This window comes from Canis lupus, chromosome 2 (assembly GCF_048164855.1).
Source record: "Canis lupus baileyi chromosome 2, mCanLup2.hap1, whole genome shotgun sequence".
Taxonomy (NCBI): Eukaryota; Metazoa; Chordata; class Mammalia; order Carnivora; family Canidae; genus Canis; species Canis lupus.
In genome coordinates this window covers 42563563-42590836 of record NC_132839.1, presented here as the reverse complement: position 1 = coordinate 42590836, position 27274 = coordinate 42563563, and the positions used below count along the sequence as shown (strand labels likewise).

Genomic DNA, 27274 nt, shown 5'->3' with positions numbered 1-27274 from the left:
GGCACTTTTGAATTTTAGGAAGCAGTGAGTAACTAAATCACCAAGCTTACTGTTCCACTTTTTCCTACTTCGTCTTTGTCACAGTCATTTGTTAATTTGCCTTTTATTTTGCATATGAATTATGATCTGTGTATATTACAAGAATTGATTGCTCATTTTTGAATGCTGGCTTCTGTCTTCCCAACACTGCTGTTGTTTAGCAGTTTTTAATTAAGGGCTCAGTTCACACATCATTATTTCTTGTAAAGAAATATCTGGGGTGCCTTTAGGGTATCAGAAATAGCTTTCTTTAGAATTATATAGGAAACTCTGATTTTTAAGATTATATATGTACTTTGTCTATATTTATTTATAAAGCATTTTGTATTCTATGTTTTCTATTTCTAGCCTTCTCTGTATCATCTGTTATTTTGACTTGGATTCCAAAGGTTTTGGTCATCTTACAAACATTTGTCTTTTTTAATGTCTAGAACAAAAGTCATAAAATGAAGTGATAAATCAAGGAAAGAATATTTATGATCTGTTATGAAAATGACCTACCTGAAACATTTAAAAATGATCTCTAATTTATTCTTTGGGAACAGATTGTAACTAACTCTTAAACTGTTTGCATGTATGTATTGGGTACGACGCTTTCTTTGCAAGTACCAGAAAAGCTACCCAAACAGTAAGAATTTTACCACCTTGTCTAATAAGAAATTCAAAGTTAGGTTGGTTCCATGGTTGGTTAACTTGGGTCCCTCTTCTGTCTTTTCTCTGTCACTTTTGTGTTTTACTGTTTTATTCTAAATTTATTTAGTTGTCCTTCCCAGTAGCATAGTCCATTAGCAATATATGATTGACCTAGATTGTGTTTATACCTGTGGGTTGAAAAAAGCAATAATTAGTCCTAGACTTCTTTGCTCTGGATTGTTCTAGCTTATTTTTTGCTTCATCTTTTATTTTCGTTGTTGAAACTAAAGGAATTTGAATTGTCTCCTAAGTATCTAATGATGTTTAATTTTTTTTTAAAGATTTTAATTATTTATTCATGAGAGACACAGAAGGAGAGAGAGGCAGAGACACAGGCAGAGGGAGAAGCAGGCTCCAGGCAGGGAGCATGATGTGGGACTCAATCCTGGGTCCCCAGGATCATGCCCTGGGCTGAAGGCGGCGCCAAACTGCTAAGCCACCGGGGCTGCCTTTTTTTCTTCTTCTTCTTTTTTTTTTTTTTTAAAAGATTTGTGTTTGTTCATGAGAGACACCAAGAGAGGCAGAGATACAGGCAGAGGGAGAAGCAGGCTCCCTATAGGGAATCGATGCGGGACTGAGTCTCAGGACCCTGAGATCAGGACCTGAGCCAAAGGCAGATGCTCAACCACTGAGCCACCCAGGTGCCCCTAATGATGTTTAATTTTAAGTTAAACATATATATCAAGGGAAATGATCATTAAGTAAAGCAGAGAGACTGACAAGTACTTCTGTCTGTAATCAGAAGCCCCTCAGATGATAAAGAATCTTGTCATTAAATCCAGTCCATGTCTGTGGTATAATATGAAAAGGGGTTAAAAAGAGTAAATAACTAGTGATGAAAATCCAATGTATTTTAATAATGAACTTTCAGGGAAAATTAAGAAGTGATTTTTCCTTTCATAAAAGACAACTACAGGTTCCTCCTAAATAGCACTTCCTTTTATTCTAAATGTAAGTTTCTTACAGGTTTATAATATCTGATGAATTTCTCTAAATATTTTATAAAATTAGCAGAATTTGATATTGATCTTTTGTGTGCTTCTCAACTCCTCATTTTTGGCTCCTTTGCTTTTTAGATATTCCATAGCTGGCAGCTAAGCATGTGTTGCTATTAATTTTATGATCGAATGAGTACTTGGAGTTGGATTCAGTTGAGTAATAATAGTTTTTAAAGCACTTGATATGTGCCAACTGCTGAACAGTTACTTTATTTTGACAAATTCTCATAAAACCCTATGTAAAATGTATTATTACCATTTTATAGATTTGAAAACTAGAGGTAAGATAATTTTACCTGATTGTAGCCTACAGTCCTGTATCTAGTAAACAACTCTTGATGTTTAAAAAGTGGAGAAAATTTTGTTTGTGTGTCACCAAGAGGGCCTCTCTTGTATCTTTTTGCACTCTCTCTCCAGTCTTTCTTGTGAGCATGTAAAACAGGTCCATGGAAAAGAACACATTCCCTTTGGGTTTTCCAGAGATTCTAAACTGTCTAGCCACTCAGCCTTTATGAATGCTTTTAAATATGAACTAGTTTTGGGCAGCCCCAGTGGCCCAGTGGTTTAGCGCTGCCTTTGGCCTGGAGTGTGGTCCTGGAGACCCAGCATCAAGTCCTGCGTTGGGTTCCCTGCGTGAGCCTGCTTCTCCTCCTTTCTGTGTCTCTGCCTCTCTCTCTCTCTGTCTGTCATGAATAAATAAATAAAGTCTTAAAAAAAAAAAAAAAAAGAACTAGTTTCTTACCAGCTTTTGTGGTAGCAGCCTATTTGTCTCCTGTTCTGCCACAGGTGAATTAATTCATGTGTACTGTATGCTGGGAGAGTTTTGTCATCCTTTGGAATTCCATTCACGTGGTTGCCCTGCAACCTTACGGTTTTGACACACTTAAGAAAAGTTTTACTTCTGTAGGTTATAGGAGTCTTTTTGTTAGTGTAGGAGCAATGTTATATTTTTTTTTTTAAGAGTGTGTACATGTTTGCACGTGACTGTATGTTGGGGTGTTGTGCAGCAGAGGGAGAGAGAATTTTAAGCAGACTCCATGATCAGTGTGGAGCTGATGCAGGTCTTGAGATCATGACGTGAGCCAAAATCAAGAGTCAAACACTTAACTGACTGAGCCACCCAGGTGCCCCAGGAGCAATGTTAACTTGAGGCATTTTAAGATTCTTAGCTGAAGTTGTATAAAGTGATTTTTTTTTTTTTTTTGTAGCTAGACTTTAAAATCCTTTCTTTTATAAAATTGAGATTTTCAAAAACACTATTGATAAATTGCTCTCATTGGCAATTAATGTTAAGTGTACATTTTCTTAAGTCCATAATACTGTTTTAGGTAGGATTTGGATTTAAATTTTATCTTAATTCTCTGGGGGTATGCAGTGAAATTAGTTGAAATTGAAAAGACTCACTGATGATAGAAGTACAATGGAAATATACCAGAATTTCTTGGGGTGCATTTGTTAATTATGTAAAATAATCTTTCTACTCTGTAAAGAATAAATTGTTGTCTTGATTCCATTTAAGAATGAAAGGCTAGACTCAGAGTCATCTTCCTTCTGTTTATAATGGCCACAGACTTGTTAATAAAGCAATGCAGGGTAAAGCTTTTTGTTCCCTGATTGTTTTACATTCTGTGTCTATAGAAAACATAACCTGATCATAACCTGGAACGCTATATGGAGCTAGAATATTCTTATGGGACATAACCTGATCATAACCTGGAATGCTATATGGAGCTAGAATATTCTTATGGGGATGTATGTATTTCCTATTTGTGCTTTGATACGTTTATTGTTTTTCACATATTAACTAAATAAATATCGTTAACACTTGAAGTTTTATTCCTTACCTTTGGCTGTTCTGAAAATACATTTCTCTCTAATGGTAGTCAGTATACCTTATCAGATAAACAGAGCAAATTTCACTGAATTTGAGTAATTATTTTCCTTATGATCTTGTGTGTCTCTCTGTCTGGAAATCTGATTGTCTTGAAAATATGCAAAGTTTTTACCTTTTGGGAATTGTCCTTGTCTCTGAGAATATTATTGAAAATGAGATCCTTGCTTGTATAAATGTTGCCTAAAATATTATATTGTGATGCCTTTATCAGTCCCACTTCTATTCCTGACCAACTTTGGGATTTTGGGTAGGCTTCCTGTTGTCTCTGGCTGCAGTTTACTTACGTGTAACAGAGATTGGTATCCATGTCTATTTTTAACTATTGGACATGAAGCATTTTAAAGTAAAATGAAGGTTTAGGAAAAAAGTGTTTAATGCAGATGAATGTCATGTCACCACCCTTATAGGTGATTTTTTGTTAATGCAATCAATGATGGGAAATTTTCCTCCATATTTCTGGTTAGATGTCACTGGAAAATGATAATGCTTATTTTCTTGGCTCTAATTATTGACAAATTTCTTTTGATTTTTTTTTCTTTTGATTTTTTTTATTGTACTTTGTAGCTTCAGTATATATTTATAATTAATTTTGTTTTTAACTAACCAACATAGGCTTTTGAAATGGCAAAGAAATGATGCCTCTGGGCAACTATGAAATTGTTATTGCATTCTTTCTATGTGGAGAGGACATATCCATCCCTTGAGTTGTAAAACATTTACCATGATTACTGTGAGAAAGACAGCAGAGAGGTTCATTATAGAGCTATCACACTTGATTTGAGAGGATTTGGAAAAATTGACGTAGGATTTTTTTTTAAAGATTTTATTTATTTATTCATGAGAGACAGAGAGAGAGAGAGAGAGGCAGAGACACAGGCAGAGGGAGAAGCAGGCTCCATGCAGGGACTCGATCCCGGGACTCCAGGATCATGTGGGACTCGATCCCGGGACTCCAGGATCATGCCCTGGGCTGAAGGCAGGCACCAAACCACTGAGCCACCCAGGGATCCCCTGACGTAGGATTTTTTAAAACTCTTTGCAGCATATTGTTTCCCTAAAAGTGTGAAAGAAATTTTGTGCAGAAGAAAATGGTATCTTATTTGTCTGTTGAAGTCAGGATGGTGAAGTATTACATTTTTTTCCTTAATAATGATATCTTTAATAACTCTTTGGATGTCCTTCAACTTTCCTATCATTTCAGTGGTGATTTATGTTGTCTATATAGTATTCACAAAGATACAGTCAATCTTTGTTCAGCAGAGATTGTACTCTTCAGATGATACTATAGATTTCATTTTTAGAAGTGTTTTATAAATATTAATTAGAGTTGTGGAATGTTAGACCTGAAATACTGCGTAGCATTTATAGAACACTTTATATGTGCTTGGCACTCTAATAAGGATTTTATGAACATCACTGCATTTACTCTTATGAATACACTTGTGATACATATGTTATTATCCTCGGTTTAATTTGTTTGGCATAGAGAAGTCAAATAACGTTCCCAGGGTCACACAATTAATAGCAAAACCAGAATAAAACTATTGATGTCTTCTCATCCCATTTAAAATAAAGTCCATATATCTCCTGCTTGCTTCTTCAGTATCATCTTTTCTCATTTTCCTACAAATAAATGCCTTTTGCCCTAGTCCAGGCATTCTAACTCCTTAGGGTTTTTCAAAATTTTTTCATACCATGTTCCCTATATCCCAGTAAACATATTAACAAACTTGAAATCAAACAAACCAGTAAACGCTTCACTGCTCCTTCCTTCACTGTTTGTAAATGATGTATGTTTGACCCTTGAACATAACAGGTTTGAAATGTGTGTGTCCACTTAATACATGGATTTAAAAAAAAAATACAGTATAGTTCTGTAAATATATTTTCTGTAGCTTACTTATTGTAATTGTAAGAATACAGTATATAATACATGTAACGTACAAAATACCTGTTAGCTTTGTGTTATTGGTAAGGCTTCAGGTCAGTAGTAGGCTATCAGTAAAGTTCAGAGAAACAAAAGTTTGCATGGTGGAGGGAGGGGATGGGCTTCCCTAACTCTTATGTTGTTCAAGGGTCAATTTATGTTTGTCATTGAATGTAACGTTGTACTGATGTTTATTTACAGGGTTCTCTTGAAGATAGATTTCTAAAAAAAAATAATTTGGACTAGAATCTCTACGCTTCTTTTCCCTTTTAAAATTCAACACTTGAGGGCAGCCCCGGTGGCGCAGCGGTTTGGCGCTGCCTGCAGCCCAGGGTGTGATCCTGGGGACCCGGGATCGAGTCCCACGTCGGGCTTCCTGCGTGGAGCCTGCTTCTCCCTCTGCTTGTGTCTCTGCCTCTCTCTCTCTCTCTCTCTCTCTCTCTGTGTCTTATAAATAAATAAATAAAATATTAAAAAAAATTCAACACTTGAGACTGGGTGGTGCAATTGGTTGAGCCTCTGACTCTTTATTTTAGTTCAGGTTGTGATCTCAGGGTCATGATTAAGCCCTGCATCAGGCTCCTCTTGGCGTGGAGTCCGCTTGAGTTTCTCCCTCCCTACTGCATGCACACTCTCTTTAAAATAAATAAATAAATCTTTAAAAAAATTCAACACTTGAGTTTTTAAATATTGAGTTGTAAAATAAAAAAATTCAAGCATTTGGTTTTGAGTCTTTTGTAGTGTTATTTTAACAAATAATAGATGTTATAGTAAAATTCAGTGGAAAAAGATGATTTCTATGAACCGTTAAATGAAAAACAATATATGTGAAAACAAAGTTGTAAAAGAATAAATATAGTATATTACTTGTATGTAAGAAAAATTATTTTTGTAGAAAAGAAATAGGAAAAACGGTAAATGTTGGAATTAGTTATCTGTAAGAGGGAGGACGGGGAGAGAAGTAGGGAAAAGTGGACATTCTCTGATTCTAGATTTTAGTATGGTTTGGAATTGTAGAATCATGTTCATGTTCTATATATTGAAAAAATAAGAACAAAAGATTTTATTAAAATTAAAGAGTATCAGGGAAAAAGTCCTAAAATTGAATGCAAGTGGAAATGAACCCAGTGGTATAGAGAGGAGCAACCACCATCCTGAAGAGGGGAAAAAAGAATTGATCCAAATAACTTTTGAACATAGTACTCGACTTTATCTGCTTATTCTATGGGGGGAAAAAAAGAAGTATAAAAACAAATACAGAGCTCTTCTTTAGTGATTTTTGTTTGTTTGTTTGTTTGTTTTTGTTTTGGTAACAGGATAAGAGAGGCAATTCTGAAACTATTTGGTATATATTGTGCTTCTCTCCCTGGGGGCTTTTGACCCCTTGGGGACATTTGCAGTTTCTGGAAGTATTTTTGATTCTCATGACTAGAGGGGTGTGCTGCTGGCATCAAGTGAGTAGAAGTCAAGTTGTGCTACAAAATGTGCAATGATACATAGGATTCCCATCCTCCTCCACAACAAAGAATTATTTGTTCTAAATTGTCAGTAGTGCTATAAGAGAAACTTTGGATTAAGCAAATGAATTAATGTATCGATATTGTTGCAAGCCGAGGTTCTTACCTTAGAGGATGGGAAGAACAAATAGGGAATAGAAGAGGCAGAGAAGAACCTTGTGGGAATTGGAGGTATCAATATGGACATATGTTTATATTTTCCTAGAAATGGCTTAAAACAATGGCACTGCAGTAGCAATGAGCACACCAACCACCACTCAGATCTTGGCTTCTAAATACTATTCCCCAGTGAAGGGAACCAGAATCACTTGGATAAATGGCTTATTTTAGGGATGGCTCAGGAAAGTACCAGATGAGGGACACCTGAGTGGCTCAGCGGTTGAGCGTCTGCCTTTCGCTCAGGGCGTGATCCCAGGGTTCCGGGATCGAGTCCCACATCAGGCTCCCTGCATGGAGTCTGCTTCTCCCTCTTCCCATGTCTCTGCCTTCTCTCTCTGTGTCTCTCATGAATAAATAAATAAAATCTTAAAAAAAAAAAAAGTACCAGATGAGTCTAGAACATCTTGTTGGGCTGAAAGTAAGGAAGTGCTTGCTCTAAGCAAGGATGAGTCATATTTGAAAGACCTAGGACCCAGTTTGGAAGGGTGGGGGAGGGGGGGTCCCACTCGCCAAATCAGGAATAATTTGAGCATCATATTTAATAAGGAGATTAATGGCTTAATGCTCATTGAGTAAAAGGAATATTGAAAATAAATAGTGGACTTGGAAGACCATCATTTTATAATTGTTGTGGTATAGATTGGTTTAGGTAAGAATCATGAAGGCATTCCAAGTTCAGGGGAAACGTTTGAGGAGTAGGGTATTTGTAGGGGTCTAACATGTTTTCCCACAGATATGTTATTTGCAAGAGGGAAATAGATGTATACAGCAGAGAAATTAGAAGACATTTTGATCAGATAATCAAAATAAACATCAGAAAAGAGGTAAATGAACATCAGGTGCCTCTGGGTGTGTGGTACCCTAAGAAGGATACAAGATCACTTATGCAATATTTTGTCTGGGAATTGTGTGGGAACATCAGACAAACCTAAATTGAGGAATATTTTATAGAAAAATGCCTTGTATTCTTCAAAATGTCATGTAATGATAGGTAAAGGCCCAGAAATTCTCCTAGATTCAAGGAGACTGAAGAGACTGACAACTATGTGTGATCGCATAGGTTCTGTAATGAAGGAGGGGGAATAGCTCTAAAGACTATTATTAGAACAATTGGCAAAATTAGCTTATGGCTTATACTTTAAAGTATTGTATCAGTGTTGTGTGTCCTGAATTTGACTAACTATACTTTGGTCATATAAGAAATATTCTTGTTCTTAGGAATTTCTGTTAAGTATGGAGGGTTACAGGGCGTGATATATGCAACTTACCCCCAAGTGGTTCAGAGCATAACATTCTAAAACTTATGTATGGATTATAGCACATATGCGCTGTCATACCATGAGGAATGAAGGAGAGAATGAAGGCTGTTTTGTAACTCTCAGTAAGTTTGGAATTATTTTTAAAAAGTTAAAAATACTAAAAGTTAAAAAATAACAATGTTTCTAAATGGTTGTAAATATTAATATATGGGCTAAGACTTTTAAAATATTTTCTTAAGCATATGTGAATTTTAAATTGTGCAAGGATGGTATAGTAGGTCAAGGAAGATGTGTCCCAAAGTGTGGACAAAGTTGGAGGAAGAGGCTGCTGTGATGCCCCTGGCATGGCTATGAAGGATGGGAGAGGGAAGGAAGGAGGGAAGAATTAGGCAATGGGTTTGGTGGCAGTGTTTCTTTGTCTTGCTAGTGTTGGTAGTCTTTGGCTTCTCCCATCTCCCGCATCATAATTTTGCCAACAGTGAAATGAAGAGTTTTCATAGCCAGACTTTTGACCTGGGGTAGCCCTGGACTCGGGGTCCACTGGTCAAGGCTAGTGTTTGGCACCAGAGACTTAGCTGCTCTGGGAAAACTGATGCAGGGCTTTTAAATTCCTGATCGTCTTACTAAGGCAGGAGAGTCTGTTAGAGCATTTTCTGGAGTTTACATAGACCTGGATTGAATCTTGGCTCTGCTGTTTGGCAGCTGTGACCTTGGAGAAAAGATACTTAGGGCCTGGGTTTTCATTTTCTCATGTTTATGATGAGAATAATAATTATATCTCCTAAAGAAGCTGTAAAATTTAAGAAGATAAATGCATGTAAAGTGCTTTGCTGTTATGTACTAGAGCCCTTGAAAGACTTCCATTTCTCCATTGAATCAAGTAGTACATAATAGAAAATTTACTCATTGTCTGAATCCTGTGGTTATGAACTTACCTGATGACCTGACTGTGAACATAATGTGGATATTAGAAGATACAGGAAAGGCCTGATAGAAAACTTTTTTTAAAAAAGTATTTTTCCCGGGCAGCCCCAGTGGTGCAGCGGTTTAGCGCCGCCTGCAGCCCGGGGTGTGATCCTGGAGACCTGGGATCGAGTCCCACGTCGGGCACCCTGCATGGAGCCTGCTTCTCTCTCTGCCTGTGTCTCTGCCTCCCTTTCGCTCTCTCTGAATAAATAAATTAATAAATCTTAAAAAAAAAGTATTTTTCCCAAACTGGATAGCAAAATGAATGGAATAGTACCTGTTTCCCGTAACTATTTGAAAATTGCCAATTATATTTTCACGTTTAGGAAGAAGGCTCTTGATTGTCCCTTGAGTCAAAAATTTGTTGAACAAAAGTGTCTCTCTAAATTAGGAATTAATTTTCAATATTCCAACCCTTTCAGAAAATGTTCCCCAGATCTTTTTTGATGAAGTACACATGTGAGATGAGATTCTTTGGTCCAATTTACATTAAAGCTAAAAATTGGAGTTGTCTTCCTAAATGAAATGGAACTGAATCCTTCTGTAATACTAATTTTTTTTTTTTACCATCTCATTCTTATTACTGAAGATAAGATTTTCAGGTGTGCATTTTTACAAATTAGCTAATTTGTTGATACCATGATTTTATATGTATTATGTATTATATATTACATATGTTTATATATGAAGTTACCATATAATGTACTTATAATCACCATTATTATATATTATATATTACATAGGATTATATATATATAGTTACCATCTAGTCATGGTACTTATAGTTACCATTATTATATATATTATATATCATATATATATTTTTTTTACCATATAATTATGGAAACCATATAAACATACCAACAGTATATGTAAATGCTTCTATTTTACTTGATATTTAATTCTGTTTTCATTATTTTAAGGCAATTTTCCATTTGTGGCAAGATCTGTTTTCTATCAGTAATAAAGTTTTATATTCAAATAATTTATTAGAGTGAAAATGGGAACTGATGTAAAGAAAAAATAGGTAAATAGTAGTGTTAAGAGTGGTACTTGGGAGAAAGATTGAGAAGTTAGTGTATGAATGATTAAAGTTAAGAAACAAGGGCCATGTTATATAGTAGAAAAAGTCCTGGCTGTTTGAACCACCTGAGACTTTGGAGGGTACACTTTTCTTCTTGGATTCCAGCGTGTCTGCTGAAGGGGTGGGGATTATAATACCAGATGATTTCTTTAAAAATTTTTTTTCTGTTTTTACCTTTATTTGCATTCATTTTATGCAGAATTTACCAGCCCTGGGGCCATAAGTTTTTGTTTCATCAGTTTCTTTTGTAATACCTCTTTCTTCTGCGCAACCTCGTCTTCTGGTTTAGGAACAATCTGCTCTTTTTCAGTAAGGGTTGTCTCGGTGTGCTGGGAAGAGCTCCTATCTGGGTTAATCTGACCATGAACCCTGTAAATTCTATGCCACATCGTGGGGACTTTGTTCACCTGGATGTGTTCAATGACCAGAGAATCTACATCTAAACCCTTAAGCTCAGCACTACTCTGCAATTTTAAGCATGTGTAGTAAAATTCAACACTCTTTTTTGGCCTGTGTGCAGCCCCACTCCACTGTTGTAGTAACAGAATGACACATATTGGGTGTGCAAAGTGCTATCTTTCGGATACTTGGTGGCTTTTCAGGTATTCATACTCTTGATGGGCTGGGCATTTTCACGTGTGTTCTTAAAGTGACCGTGAAGATTTGAACCTCTTGATTAGCATGAATTTGTAGGGTTTTCTGGGTCAAGTGAAGAGCGAACCATTTTCAGAGGTCACCTCAGGCCTCTTGGGGAAGAGAAGGAGCAATACAAGATGATTTCTAAGGTAATTTGAAAATTATAGGATTCTGTTCTTTTTCAAGCATCTTTTTTTTTTTTTTTTTTAAGATTTTATTTATTCGTGAGAGACACAGAGAGGCAGAGACATAGGCAGAGGGAGAAGCAGGCTACCCACAGGGAGCCCTTTTTTCAAGCATCTTGATTAAAGTTTGGTTAAAAAAAAAAAAAGGTGTAGATTAAAATGGGTCCTGGAATAGTATTGACTCAGCACTTCCCCCTTTTCTTCATTGATAAACTATTTATAGAAAAAGGAAGAAATCAGAATATCTACTAAGCTTAAGGAAAAAAATTTATACTATATAGAAACTATATATATGATATATGTATAATATACTTTTATCTCATGTTTTAGTTTGCTTTTTTTATAAGGTATCATCTTAGATACCAATTTGACTTAATTATTGGAAATAAATTGCAAGATAATATTTTTAATTTTTTTTGATTTATATTGTGTGTACAAAAGATGAATATGTTTCAAGGGAAATAAATATGTGAAATAGCATCATAGTAAATACTCATTTTTTTTCTGATCATAAATATTAATATCATGCTTGGAAATCTATTTGTTAGTAGTAATAGTGAATCACTTTCCCTCCAATATTTACGATTGCGTACTCTTTTATTCTAGCCCTGTGTGGTACATATAATATGTATAATCTTAGTTTTCCTCTTAATATAAAAAGTTAGTTTTAGATGTTGTCAGGTACCAAAGGTTATGCAGCTAATTTAGTGAAATGTCTGTGGCTCAGATCTAGGTTTCTTGCTCAAATAGTAATAAGCATAGTGCTTTGAAATTCCAAGCAAGTTGTGAAGAAAGAGTAATTGGAAATGGCACAAAATGCTGAAACAGAAGGAAGATTTCAGTGATCTTTAAAGTTCATGATTTTTTTTCATATTTTTTTCTTAAATTTAAAAGCAGCCATTGCTTGTCTTTTGTAGTAACTTTTTCCTTATCCCAACAATATTTATTTTAGAAGAAAAAAACTAGAATAAATTCTTGAAAGCAGAATGCATTTTTCAAGAAAAGCTGATTTTTTTTTTTTGAAAAAAGTTAAATTATTTCTTTAATGTTGGCCACATTGTTTCAAAACCTTATGTCTAGAGGATAGTTTTGGGCTATTTATTTGCAACAGTAATATTTGTTCCTTGGGACTTTGGTGCTATTTTTTATGTTTTGTCTCTAGGTGAGCATGTTGTTTCCCACAATATTAATAAGGACTATATGCCCAAGATTCCCAAAAGCATGTTTTCAGCTCTGATGTTTGAGTCTTATATCTAGCGTCCCGTTTGACATTTTCAATTGTATGTTTTTTGACGATCTCGTTTAATATGTCCAAAATTGAATTAAATTCTCTTTTCTCTCTCTCTCTCTCTCTCTCTCTCTTAAAGATTTATTTGAGAGAGAGAGAGAAAACACTCATGAGCAGGGGGAGGGACAGAGGAAGAGGGAAGGAGGAGGAGAAAGAATCCTCAAGCAGACTCCCTGTTGAGCACAGAGCTCAATAGAGGGAGGGCATGATCCTAGGACTCTGAGATCAAGACCTGAGTAGAAATCAGAAGCTAGCTGGCACTTAACTGATTGAGCCACCCAGGTGCCTCTTAAGTTTCTTTCTTTTAAAGCAGTAATGAATAATTAAAGATTTTCTCTTGTTAAATACTTGATTATTTGTTTAAAAAGTTCAGTCATTGATTGGACATAGTTTTACTTTTATTACAAATTCTTTAGTAGTTTTTGAAAAAATAGATTTACCAGAATCATCAAAATGAGATGTTCTGATGAACTCAAAGGTTGATGTTTATTTGATAAGAGCTAACCTTAAAAAGTAAAGTTCACCTTCTGTTTAAAGTCCATGCTCTTAAAATATTTAGTTATTTAAGCAACAAAGTTCTTTAAAACAGTAAACAAAATTGATTTAAAAAGACTGAACATCTGTGATCAGTATTAGTATGAATTTGAATGTTAGATTTTATATTTCTTTCTTTCTCTCTCTTTTTTTTAATTAAGTAAACTCTACCCCCAGAGGGGCTTGAACTCATAACCTGAGATCAGGAGTCACATGCTCTAATGACTGAAACAGCTGGAGTTTTTAAAATTAAGACAGCAGAATCCATAGTGGGAGTCTTTTTTTTTTTTAAATCTGTTTCTGATTTTATAAAAATGATCTATAAAGAATTTTGTTAACTGAGAGTTCAGCTTAAACTAATTTTCTACTTTAATGTTGCCTGAATACAGATACAGGCCTTGGGATTTAGTGTGATTCCACCCTCCCCCCGTACTCTCTCTCCCCCAAGGATAAGATACATTACTTTGTGGGAAAAATGCCCATCCCTGTTTACCAAATATAAGTATTAGTTTCAGAGGTTGGCTTTATATGTTTCCATTTCTTAAACTTATTTTAGTTTTATCGTATAGAAAAATTAGTACTCGTTTGACCTGATGGGTTAATGGTTAGCTTAAATTAATAAAATCATAATCTACAGTTGTTTTAAAGGTGTGTAATGTAGCTTTTTGTTTTTTAGTATTTGTATTTTTTGAAATTGTGGTAAAGTGTACATAACATAGTATTTATCATTTTGACCACTTTTAAATATATAGTACAGTGGTATTAAGTAAACTCATACTGGTGTGCAACAATCACCATTTATCTCCAGAACTTTCTTATCATCCCATATTAAAACTTTGTACTCATTAAGCAGTAGCTCTCCATTTGTCCCTCCCTCTCATCCCAGGTAACTATCATTGTACTTTATCTATGAATTTTGACTACTCTGTGTACCTCATATAAATGGAATTGCCTAATATTTATCTTTTTATGACTGATTTATCTTACCATAATATTTTAAGGTTTATTCATGTTGTAACAAGTGACAGTATTTTTCAGCTTAAAAAAATACTCTGTTGTGTGTAGGTAACACATTTTGTTTTTCTCTTCATCTGCTAATGACGTTGGGATTGTTTCCACCTTTTAAGTGTGAATAATGCTCTTGTGAAGATAGATGTACAAATATATTATTCAAGTCCCTGCTTGCAGTTCTTTTGTGTGTAGACCGAGAAGTGGAACTGTTGGATCAAATTATTATTCTCTATTTAATTTTTTGAGTAGCCACCATACTGTTTTCCACAGCAGTTGTGCCATTTTACATTCCCAAAAATAATGCACAGGGTTTCAGATTTATTCACATTCACATTAAGGCTGCTTGTTTTTTGCTTATTTGTTTTGAGGATAGTTATCCAAATGGTGTGAAGTGGTGTGAAGTGGCATGTCATTGTGGTTTTGATTTGCATTTGCCTAATGATTAGTGATGTTGAGCATCATTTCATGAGCTCATTGGCCATTTGTATATCTGCTTTGTAGAGATGTCTATTCAAGTCCTTTGCTTATTTTTGTTGTAGAGGCTTAGGGATTCTTTATATATTCTGGATATTAATGTCAGCTAATATGATCTATAATTATTTTCTTCCCTTTGATGGGTTGCTGTTTTACTCTTTTAATAGTATCCATGGACACTTTGACATTTGGCCATGCATTCATGGATTTGTCTGGGCTTTTTATTCTATTCCATTGATCTATAGGTCTCTCTTTATGCCAGTGCCGTACTGTATTAATCACTATAGTTTTATAGAAAATTTTGACATTCGGTAGTGTGCATCCTCCATCTTTGTTCTTTTTTGAGATTGTTTTGGCTATTTGGAGATCTTGAGATTTCATATTTATTTAGGATGACTTTTCATATTTTTGCAAAAAAAATATCATTGTGATTTTGATAGGGATTGCATTGAATTTGTAGCTCACTTTGGGTAATACTGACATGTTAACATTAAGTCTTTCAGTCTGTGGATATATGGTGTATTTTTATTTATTGTATTTTCTTTAACTTTTTTTTGTCAGTGTTGTTTAGTTTTCAGTGTATAAGTCTTTTACGTTGACTAAGTTAATTCCTGAGTGTTTTAAAAATTTTGATGCAATTGTAGGGGCACTTGAGTGGCTCAGTCAATTAAGCATCTGACTCTTGATTTTGGCTTGGGTCATGATCTTGGGGTTCAGGGATTGAGCCCCTGTGGGGAGCCTACTTGAGGATTCTCTTCCTCTCCCTCTGCCTCTTCCCCATCTTGGACAAGAACACTTACTCTGTAAAATATTTGAAAAAATTTTTTGATGCTATTGCAAATGGAATTATTTTCTTCTTTCAGACTGTTCATTGTTAGTGTACAAATGCAACTGATTAAGCGTTCATTTGTATCCTACTATTTTGATGAATTTGTTTATTAATTCAGCAGTGTTTTTTGGAGTCTTTAGGGGATTCTATATATAAGACCATATTTGTAAACAGAGATACTTAACTTTTTCTTTCCAGTTTGGAGACCTCTTATTCCTTTTTTATTGCTTAATTGCTTTGTCTAGAACTTCTGTTGTTGAATCTAAGGGGTGAAATCAGTCATCCTTGTCTTATTCTTGATCTTAGAAGAAAAGCTTTCAGTCTTTCACCATTTGAACATGCTGTAAGCTGTGGGATTTTCCTAAATGATTTTCTTTCTTTTTTTTTTTTTCTAAATGATTTTCATTATGTTTTTATTATGTTGAGGTAGTTTCCTTCTATTTCTGGTTGATTGCTTTTATCATAAATGAGTGTTGTATTTTGTGAAATGCTTCTTTTGCATCAGTTTTTAGAGGGTCGTGGTTTTTCCTTCTTTCTCTTAATGTGGTGTATCATATTGATTAGTTTTAATTTTAGTATGTTAAATCATTCTTTCATTCCAGGAATAAATCCCACTTTGTCATGGTATATAATCCTTTTTAACATGCTGCTGGATTTGGTTTGCCAGTATCATCTTCAGTACTTCTGTATCAGTCTTCATAAGGGCTATTAATTATTTTATTGTCTAGCTTTGATACAAAGCAATGCTGACCTTGTAGAGTAAGTTAGGATGTATTTTTTTCCCTTCAGTTTGGGAAGAGTTTGAGAAAGATGTGGTAGTTTGGTAGAACTCCCAGTGAAGACATCAGGGTGAGTACTTTTCTTTGTCAAGAGGATTTTGGTTACTAAAATTCAGTCTCCTTTCTAGGATCTATTTAGCTTTTTCTGTTTCTTTTTGACTCCGTGTTGGTAGGTTTTGTGTTTCTAGGAATTTGTCCATTTTATCTAAATTATCCATTATGTTGGCATTACTGTTGTTCATCATACTCTCTTATAATTATTTCTAGAATTGGTAGTAATGATCACACTTTCATTTCTCATTTTAATAATTTGAGTCTTGCTTTCTCTTAGTCCATCCTAACTAAAGGTCTTTTTTTTTAACCTTTTGGAAAATCAGCTTGTCAGGTTTAATCTGATTGGTAGTGAAATGAAATAGAGAAGCCAGGCAAAAGTTGGTTGAGGCAAGCTTTTAATAGGTTGCGCTCTTGGGCAAGGTGTTGTTCCCCCCCCCCCCATGCCAGCAGGGGAGGGGGGCGGTGTCGCGCCCCAAAGGAGTACATGTGAGCTTTTTAAGGGGGGTGGGGTGGGTAAGAGGCTGAGTCTGTTTGGGGTGATAACTTATGCCCTTATATGGGGTTTGGGTAAGGTGCAGTTCAGGTTTCCTGCATAGGCCTTGTCTCCCCATGATGACGTGTCCTTGGGCGGTCTGGTCTGCTGGTGATGGGAAAGTTCCCAGGTGAGACTAACAAGATGGAGGGTCTGCTGCCATTTTGTTGGTGCCTCCCTATCCCCCTTGACCCACTGGCCCAACACAACTTTTGGTTTTATTGTGTTTTATTCCCCCCTTATTTTTCTATTTTTCTTTGTTTTGGTCTTTATTATTTCCTTCCTTCTGTTATATTTGAGTTTGCCCTGGGGGCAAAATTCACACTGTCTCAAATTACTATTGCTTTGTAATAAGTCTGTTAAGTGACTGTATGTGAGTCTTTTAGCTTTATCCTTCAAGGTAGTTGTGACTGCTCTTTATATTTGCAAATGAATTTTAGAGTAGTATTGTTAGTTTCTGCATATAATAAAAGGAAACCTGGTGTTTTGATTAGGATTGTATTGAATCTCTAGATTAATTTGGGGGAGAATTTACATCTTTTATGAAATTGAAACTTCTCAAAGATGAATTTGTTTATTAGTATATTTTAAACTTCAGGATCAAGGCACTTGGTTTTCTGTATTTCATTTTAGGTAAGTGATATAATAGTAATAGTATCTTTTATTTAACTTTTTCCAGTGGAAGTGCTTCAGTATAGAAGAATTTTGACTTTGAAGGAAAGAAAGGAGGAATTGCTGCAACCAAGACCTAAGTAGGAAAGCAGTACATAATGGGACTGATGGTGATGGGATAGTTGTCATGGCAGGAATTTGAGGAACTTCTCTTCTGATTACTATTTTTTCCATCAGTAGAATAGAGAACAAAGTCATCAGCTGAAAGTGAGAATGAGTGATGAGTTTTGGAGATGTGAGGAGAGAGAATATGGCATAAAATAATCAACCAGGTGTTGAGTTTAATAAGTTCTTTATAGATCTTGGAAACTAGCCCTTTATCTGCTATGTCATTTGCAAATATCTTCTCCCATTCTGTAGGTTGTCTTTGAGTTTTGTTGACTGTATCCTTTGCTGTGCAAAAGCTTCTTATCTTGATGAAGTCCCAATAGTTCATTTTTGCTTTTGTTTCTTTTGCCTTCGTGGATGTATCTTGCAAGAAGTTACTATGGCCGAGTTCAAAAAGGGTGTTGCCTGTGTTCTTCTCTAGGATTTTGATGGAATCTTGTCTCACATTTAGATCTTTCATCCATTTTGAGTTTATCTTTGTGTATGGTGAAAGAGAGTGGTCTAGTGTCATTCTTCTGCATGTGGATGTCCAATTTTCCCAGCACCATTTATTGAAGAGACTGTCTTTCTTCCAATGGATAGTCTTTCCTCCTTTATCGAATATTAGTTGACCATAAAGTTCAGGGTCCACTTCTGGATTCTCTATTCTGTTCCATTGATCTATGTGTCTGTTTTTGTGCCAGTACCACACTGTCTTGATGACCACAGCTTTGTAGTACAACCTGAAATCTGGCATTGTGATGCCCCCAGATATGGTTTTCTTTTTTAAAATTCCCCTGGCTATTCGGGGTCTTTTCTGATTCCACACAAATCTAAAAATAATTTGTTCTAACTCTCTGAAGAAAGTCCATGGTATTTTGATAGGGATTGCATTAAACCTGTATATTGCCCTGGGTAACATTGACATTTTCACAATATTAATTCTGCCAATCCATGAGCATGGAATATTTTTCCATCTCTTTGTGTCTTCCTCAATTTCTTTCAGAAGTGTTCTATAGTTTTGAGGGTATAGATCCTTTACCTCTTTGGTTAGGTTTATTCCTAGGTATCTTATGCTTTTGGGTGCAATTGTAAATGGGATTGACTCCTTAATTTCTCTTTCTTCAGTCTCATTGTTAGTGTATAGAAATGCCACTGACTTCTGGGCATTGATTTTGTATCCTGCCACGCTACCGAATTGCTGTATGAGTTCTAGCAATCTTGGGGTGGAGACTTTTGGGTTTTCTATGTAGAGTATCATGTCATCGGCGAAGAGGGAGCGTTTGACTTCTTCTTTGCCAATTTGAATGCCTTTAATGTCTTTTTGTTGTCTGATTGCTGAGGCTAGTACTTCCAGTACTATGTTGAACAGCAGTGGTGAAAGTGGACATCCCTGTCTTGTTCCTGATCTTAGGGAAAGGCTCCCAGTGCTTCCCCATTGAGAATGATATTTGCTGTGGGCTTTTCGTAGATGGCTTTTAAGATGTTGAGGAATGTTCCCTCTATCCCTACACTCTGAAGAGTTTTGATCAGGAATGGATGCTGTATTTTGTCAAATGCTTTCTCTGCATCTAATGAGAGGATCATATGGTTCTTGGTTTTTCTCTTGCTGATATGATGAATCACATTGATTGTTTTACGAGTGTTGAACCAGCCTTGTGTCCCGGGGATAAATCCTACTTGGTCATAGTGAATAATTTTCTTAATGTACTGTTGGGTCGTACTGGCTAGTATCTTGTTGAGAATTTTTGCATCCATGTTCATCCGGGATATAGGTCTGTAATTCTCCTTTTTGGTGGGGTCTTTGTCTGGCTTTGGAATTAAGGTGATGCTGGCCTCATAGAACAAATTTGGAAGTACTCCATCTCTTTCTATCTTTCCAAACAGCTTTAGTAGAATAGGTATGATTTCTTCTTTAAACGTTTGATAGAATTCCCCTGGGAAGCCATCTGGCCCTGGACTCTTGTGTCTTGGGAGGTTTTTGATGACTGCTTCAATTTCCTCCCTGGTGATTGGCCTGTTCAGGTTTTCTATTTCTTCCTGTTCCAGTTTTTGTAGTCTGTGGCTTTCCAGGAATGTGTCCGTTTCTTCTAGATTGCCTAATTTATTGGCGTATAGCTGTTCATAATATGTTTTTAAAATAGTTTGTATTTCCTTGGTGTTGGTAGTGATCTCTCCTTTCTCATTCATGATTTTATTAATTTGAGTCTTCTCTCTCTTCTTTTTAATAAGGCTAGCTAATGGTTTATCTATCTTATTAATTCTTTCAAAGAGGCATTTTGTTTATTATTTGTTCGTTCATTCATTTATTCATTCATTCATTCATTCATGAGAGACAGAGACAGAGAGAGAGAGAGTGGCAGTGACATAGGCAGAGGGATAAGCAGGCTCCATGCAGGGAGCCTGACGTGGGACTTGATCCTGGGTCTCCAGGATCCCGCCCTGGGCTGAAGGCAGCACTAAACCGTTGAGCCACCCTGGGTGCCCTATTTTTAGGCATTTTGTATGAAAATTATAAGATCATTTGAATTTCTAGATGATGTTATATTTTGCTGGTAAGATTTACTTTTGCTAACATTTTTTCAGAAGTTTTTACTGGCATGCAGCTAGGCTAATAATACTAGGTAGCCCAGGTTACCTTAACCTAATGAGGGACTGAGGTGATCTGAAGCTATACTTTCCTCCTCCTTGGTCTGGTCTATTTCTAGTTTACCTTTATGCTTAGGGTATAGTCCTTTGAATTCCCTCCAGGTTCCTGGTGTGTTTACTGGGGCTGTTTCTTGGTCCTGAATCTATTTTTGTGTCCCACCTATAGAGCTGTTAAAAGCTCTGTTTAGCTTCTCAGTCTCTCAGCCAATGTTTTTTGTTTTTTTAAATATATATATTTTAAAGATCTTACTTTTTTGGGAGAGAGAGAGAGCTGTGCAAGTGAGCTTGAGTTGGCAGTGGGCAGATGGAGAGAAAGAGGGAGAAGCAGACTCCCTACTGAGCAGAGAACATTCTGTGGGGCTCAGCTAAAGTTTTAAGAATCTTCTAATGACGAGGGGGAAAATTAGTCTGAAGTGTGGTCTTACCAGTTTCTTCCAAAGCTCAGCGCTTCAGTTCTGTCTTGAAAGTTCTCAAAAGTAGTTTTGAGCAGATTACTTTTCTTGTTGTTTTTTCATTCTTAGAAGAAGGTTGGTTTGGAGTGCCTGGTTGCTTCACTCTATTAATCATCTGACTCTTGGTTTGGGCTCAGGTTTTGATCTCAAGGGTTGTGGGATTGAGTGCCAAGTCAGGCTCTATGTTCAGTGTGAAGTCTGCTTGAAGATTCTCCCCCTTTGCCCCTCCCTGTATTTGGATTCACTCATGCTCTCTCACTGTCTAAAATAAATAAATAAATCTTAAAAGGATTGGAGTAACCTACTCAGCCATTGTCCAAAGCGAAATACTAAGATATGGTTTAGCATTCAGAATTTTTCAGATTAAAATATAATATGATGCATATATCTTTTAGTCATTATTGAAATGTATGAATGTTTATGTTACCTACTATAGTGCAGGTTTTTATAATGGGAATTGGATGTGATGTGATCTGTTAGGGAGCATGATTTGAATAAGCTGACTCTGTTGGTTTATATATATGTATATATTTTTTAAAGATTGTATTTATTCATGAGAGAGGCAGAGAGAGAGAGGCAGAGACATAGGAAGAGGGAGAAGTAGACTCCTCACAAGGAGCCTGATAGGGAACTTGATCCCAGAACCCCAGGGTCATGCCCTGAGCCGAAGGCTGTTGCTCAACCACTGTGCCACCCAGGCGCCCCTCTGTTGGTTTATATTGCAGTCTTGTGAGAAAACAAAAACATTCTACAGCACAGCTGCTCGTTTGATTGGTTCTCACCAGTGACTAGCTATCCTTCAGTTTCTCTAGGATTCCTTGCTTCCACCGACTTGCTATTCTCTCTGTCTAGAATATACACCCTCATACTTGGGTTTGGATATGAGGCACATTCCCAGGGCAACCCTCCCTAAGTAATAAATTTAGATCAGATAAATGACTTCTTAATTTTAATTCATACAGACTCACTTATATGATAGTTTGATTAATGTCTATTTGCCCCTACTAAACTGTGAATTTTATGAGATCAGAAATCATGCCGTTTTGTTTTTACTATTTTGCCCTCTGTGCCTATTTCAGTGTTTGGAAGTACATTTTTTTGCAAGTAGGTGACCAATTAAAAGGTTATCAGTCGTTAGTAGATGTTCAGTTAATGTTTATATGAATGAAGAAATGAAAACATGAAGGAAGATATATAAGCAATGCCATCCTTATGGTAATGATGGTACTGATAAGAATTGAAAACTCATTGCTTTTGAGCAAAAGCCAGATTTAATCAAACAGGGATTTGCATAGTACTTTTAAAGTTTTATGACTATACATGTACAACTTTAAAAATACTTTAATAAAATTGTCCTGAGATTTGATTGTGAATGTTTTAGCATTTGTCTTCCTTGTAAATATTTTACCATATGAGTTTGAAAACACTACTGTCATTAAGAACATGACAAATTGTATCATTGCCAGTCACTGAATTACAGAGATAAATGGAATAAAATAATCCTGTTTTTGAAGGATCTCAGAGGAAAATTACTTGGAATTTATTATACACATATCCACAAAGTAAGATAATATGGTTTACATGAATCTTGATTGATTAGGAGGATTTTATTAAATGGCTAAAAGGAATGGTATTTCATTTAAGTGGATGTTATTATGAAATCATATGGTGCCTTTGTGGATTCATAGATAGTAATTTTGGTGGCGACTAGGGCAGTTTGCAAGAATGGTTTGTAAAGACAGATTGGGGCTACCAGATTATCAGTTCATCCTTTGACATAGAGGCCATCAGAAGCTTTTAAGGATATTCTGTAATGTTAAAGAGGAGAAATTCTGGAGCCAGACTCCCTGAGTTCATATTCCAAGCTCTGCCCTTCACTGTGTGTGTGATCTTGGACATATTATTTAGTATCTCTCTGCCTAAGTATTCTTATTTATAAAATGGAAATGATAATTATAACTAAAAAGATTGCACTTTGAATTGAATGAGTTAAGACATACTAGGTATGTAGAAAAAAGTGCTTGGCACATAGAAAAATGCCAGTAAGTGTTGGCTCTTGTTGTTGCTATTATTATATTCATTGAGGAAAAACTCAAAGGTTATAATTGTACTCTTTCAACCAGTTATAGTGGCACAAAAAGATTCAAAAGATGTTTAAGAGGTAAAGTTAACAAAGCTTCAACTTAATTACCAATTTTATATAACCAGGAATTTTAACTAATAAGGGTGCCTATATACAGCATAGAAGCAGTCTTGAAATTTGTGTAACATTTTCATGATTTGCAAACTTATAGAACTTAAATTTTCTAATTTGTGTTTTCTTTTAGATCTTATAGAAAATTTCAGCTGTAGCCCTTGGACTAGAAGCTGAAATAATAGAAGCTGTGTACGATGCATTAGGGTATTGAAGAAAAATAATTTTGAATTAAATATTTGGAATATAAGGAAGGAAAGGTGACTGAAAATGGGGCGGAAGAAAATACAAATCACACGCATAATGGATGAAAGGAACCGACAGGTAAATGAAAATTTTAACTTATTTATAATTGATGTAAAAAGAAAATTTTTTTTTAGAGAGGAGCGTAGGAGAGGATGGTTGGATTTTTCTTAAATTTAATTTCAAGTCTAAATATTTTTATTTCCAAACTAAATAAAATTTTAACACTTTTAGCTTGTGTGCTTTAAAGAAATTTTTTTTCTTGTTATAGAAATTATACTTGTTAATTATAGAAAACACGGAAAGAAAAAGGTGGTCCCACCACTACTGTCCATTGTGTAGATTTATCATAATAAGCTTAGTCTTCCGTTCATTTGATTGTTTGTTAGTTTTTAACATATTATTATTGTAAATTATCATCTTTATTTTCATAATTAGGTAATACCTAAGTTAACTACAGTTATCAGTGAATGTGTTTGGGTCACTTAAATTTTCTGGTTAACTAAGAAATAATGAGAATTTTTTTATAACTCATTATCACATATATCCCTAGAGTATTTATGTATTGATCTCAGTTTTAATTGATAAAATATATTGAACTTAATTTTCAGTACCAATGTCAGTAAACCCTTACAAATTCAAGATAGTTATAACACTGATAGATGAAGACCAGAAGTTGTAAGAGTTTAGAGCAGAGATTGGCAAACTATAGTCCATCGGCTGGCTGACTGTTTTTATAAATAAATTATTTTTAGAACACTGCCATATGCATTTGTTTACATATTGTCTGTGAGGCTTCCACATTATAACAGCATAATTAAGTACAGCCCATAAGCCTAAAATCTTTACTCTCTGGGCCTTTAAGAAAACGTTTGTCAAGCTCTTGCTTTAAAGGAAAGAAGGAAAAACAGTTTTGTAGAATATTGTAAATAAACTGGTAGTCACAACATATGCAGGAAGGAGAGATGGTGTCTCTGGAAAGGTTGCCTATCAGGAGAGATTTCCAGAAAAGCTGGTTTCTGAAAGCTTACCAGGAATAGAACAGTACTAAAGTTAATTCTTCAGTCTGAGTAGTAATTCACTTGGTAATGTGGATAGAATTGGAGAAAAAAACTAAGCCGAGTAGTTGGTAGAGAAGTTAGTGGAAGTGATTAGAGTTATCAGTGGACCTAACTAAAGAGAACTCTGTTTCATCTCATGAAGATTGTTTAACTAGAGTGTCAGGCTCACACAGTATGATTCTTTATGAAGGTGGATAAAATAGGGGAGTCTGATAAAATAACCATCATTCCAAAGGAATGACTCTAAACAAGGTTGTAAGTAAATGTCCTTTCATAAATCTGTGGATTGTGACAGGTAGAGAAGGCATGGGGGACTTGCTTCATGAACACATGTAATATAAATGTAAAATAGGGTTTATTAAGGGAGTAACATAAAAGCAGAGAACTAGCAAAGTACATGATATTCCCTGAATTCTCTTATCTCATAGAGTTGTGTTTAAATTCAGCATAGATACACTGGATCTACCAGTGGAAAAGACCCTACATGTTTAAAGAGAAAAAGGAGCTAGAATATGTAAGTGACTGTGTGATGGAACTTTTAAGTTAAGGAAATTATCTTACTAAAAGACCTGGCCACTGTAACTCAACAACTAGAATTAGCCTGTTAATAATGTTAAATTTACCTAAGTCGTCTCTTGCCAAGCTGCCAAATGGGGCAAGGGTGTCTGAATTTCTTCTCAGATGATTTTGGCAAAGAATGCAGAAAACATACAGAAGAGGTAGTTGAACAATTTATTTTTTAGGTTTGGTTAGGCACGGACATAATTTGTCATTTTGAATTTGTGGATTCTGAGTTAAAAGTTTCATTATTCTTGCATTAAAATGGGGGAATAAAAGGTTTCTCTGCAGAAGAGAATTTATGTCATTTATTAATCCAAATGTGAATACCTGCTATATCTGAGAGAGACTGTTAAGCACTGGAAACTCATTAAAAATATATAGCCTATAGAAGAGATTTAACTACATGGCAAGTAGAAGGTAAGCTTAGGTGATGGGAAACTTCATGGAAGAATGACCAACCTCTGATTGGGGTAGTTTTAGGGAGCGATACTGAGGGAGGGAAGAGCAAATAGTTTTTTGATGATTGGATTTTTTGAGCTGGTAAGATAAAAGTCATTAGAACAGTGAATGAAAACCTTGGGAGTGACACTATCATGCACTTTTAAGAGCTGCCTCACCTCACCTCACTTCACTTCTACTTGGAAGCTTTCACTTCACTTCCATTTGGGAGTTTCTGGTGAAATCTTGGGTTTGTCCTTCTTGGTGTAATACATTTTTATTGAAAAAGTAAATTTTGTATTAAAGTGTAACGTAAAAAAAACTGCACAGATCCTAAGTGTGGCTGAGTGAGTTATGGCAAAAAAATACATTACCATGTAGCCAGCATATTTCAGTGCACGACCCTGGAAGCTCTCTCTCCTGTCTCCCAGTCTATTATCTCCCTGCCCTAGGGAAGGAAGGCCATTAACTGAACTTCTCACACATAGATTAATTATGCCTGTTGTTGAATTTATGTGGACAGCATATGTTCCTTTGGCAACATTATGTTTATGAAATTAATATTGCTGTTGCATGTGGGTATATATGTAGATGTATTTTGTACATTTTCATTGATGTATAATTCATTGTGTGGAGAGAACATAATGTATGTACTTATTTTTTTCTATTGGAACTAGACTTGGGTTTTCCATGTTGAGACTTGTTACAGAATGCTGTTTTGAATACTCTTACATGTGACACAGGAATACTTAGGTATATACCAAGGTAGACAGTTGCTAAGTCAAAGAGTATACCTTTAATAGCAATAGAGTTTTTAGAAAAAATCACTTTTAGTGATTGTGCTAATTTACAATCTATACTAACATTGTGTGGAAATTACAGTGGCTCTAAATCTTCAGATAGTAGTTTTTATCCCCTTCATTTTAGCTATTCTGGTAGGTGAGCAAAAGTAACATTTTAAGTTTCTGTGATGTTTGGTGAAGTTGATCACCTTTTTCATATTTTTATAGATATCTTCTTTTATGACTTAACCTGTGTACTTCTTTTCCAGTTTTTTTCCCTAGTGGGCTGCCTGTCTTTTTCTTATTAATTATTATTCTGTATATAATATGTTATAAATGTTTTGGTTCATTATGTGTATTACAAGTAACTTCTCTCATATCATGGCTTGCCTTTTCACTTTTTCAATTTTTTTGTTAATGTTTTCCAGTTTACCTTCTTTTTTTCCTTTGACTAACGCTGTTTGTGTGTGTTGAAATATTTACCATAATGATTATTTTTATGCTTTTTTTACTTTTCATGTTTTAGATCTGTTACTCATTTGGAATTTGTTTTTGTATATGATTTGAGGTGCTGGGGTCAAGATTTGTTTTCCTGATAAATATTTGGCTCATCCAGTACGCTCTAAGAACCATCTTTCCTCCACTGCATGACAAGGGTTGCCTTTGCCTGAATCATGTAATTCTACACACATGGGGCTGTTCTTTTTTTCTTTTTTAAAGCTTTTATTTATTTATTCATGAGAGATACAGAGAGAGGCAGAGACATAGGCAGAGGGAGAAGCAGGCTCCCTGTAGGGATCCTGAGTCAGAACTTGATCTCAAGACCCTGAGGCAAAGGCAGACAACCACTGAGCCACCCAGGAGCCCTGTGGGGCTGTTTCTGAACTCTGTTTTGCTCCTTTGCTTATTTTATATCTTTGCTTAGTTCTGCACTATTTTAGTTACTATAATATTTGGTAACAAATTTTCTACCATGATGTTGTGTATGACTTAGTGGTTGTTTTTGCTGTTTTTCTTTCCAAATAAAACCAAGTGTCAAATCAATATTCACCAAGAGAACAAAAAACCTTACTGGAATTTAGGTTGTTTTTTTTTTGTTTTTCATTAAATGTATGGAATGATTTAGGAAGAACTGAAATCTTTACAATACTAAGTTTTGTAATCCATGGTAATGGTTATCTTGCATTTGGTTTTTGTTCATTCTTTCCATAATGTTTGATGGTTTTCAATGTACAGATCTTACACATTTCTTACTTTATTTTTAGGTATTGGATTTT

General features: G+C 35.3%; 1 protein-coding gene and 1 pseudogene across 44 annotated transcripts in view; one reads left to right on the top strand and one right to left on the bottom strand.

The window, feature by feature from the left end:
* MEF2A (myocyte enhancer factor 2A) overlaps positions 1-27274 on the top strand; it is a 191268-nt gene that overhangs the window by 46900 nt on the left and 117094 nt on the right. For all 44 annotated transcript variants that reach the window (XR_012016859.1, XR_012016858.1, XM_072797121.1 and 41 more), the window contains one exon: positions 23046-23236. Coding sequence is in view for 27 of the 44 variants with exons in the window: in XM_072797121.1 (XP_072653222.1) it covers positions 23183-23236 (54 nt within the window). In the remaining 17 variants the exon portion in view is untranslated. The remainder of the gene's footprint in view (positions 1-23045; positions 23237-27274) is intronic.
* LOC140609379 (large ribosomal subunit protein uL22 pseudogene) lies at positions 10728-11260 on the bottom strand (annotated as a pseudogene).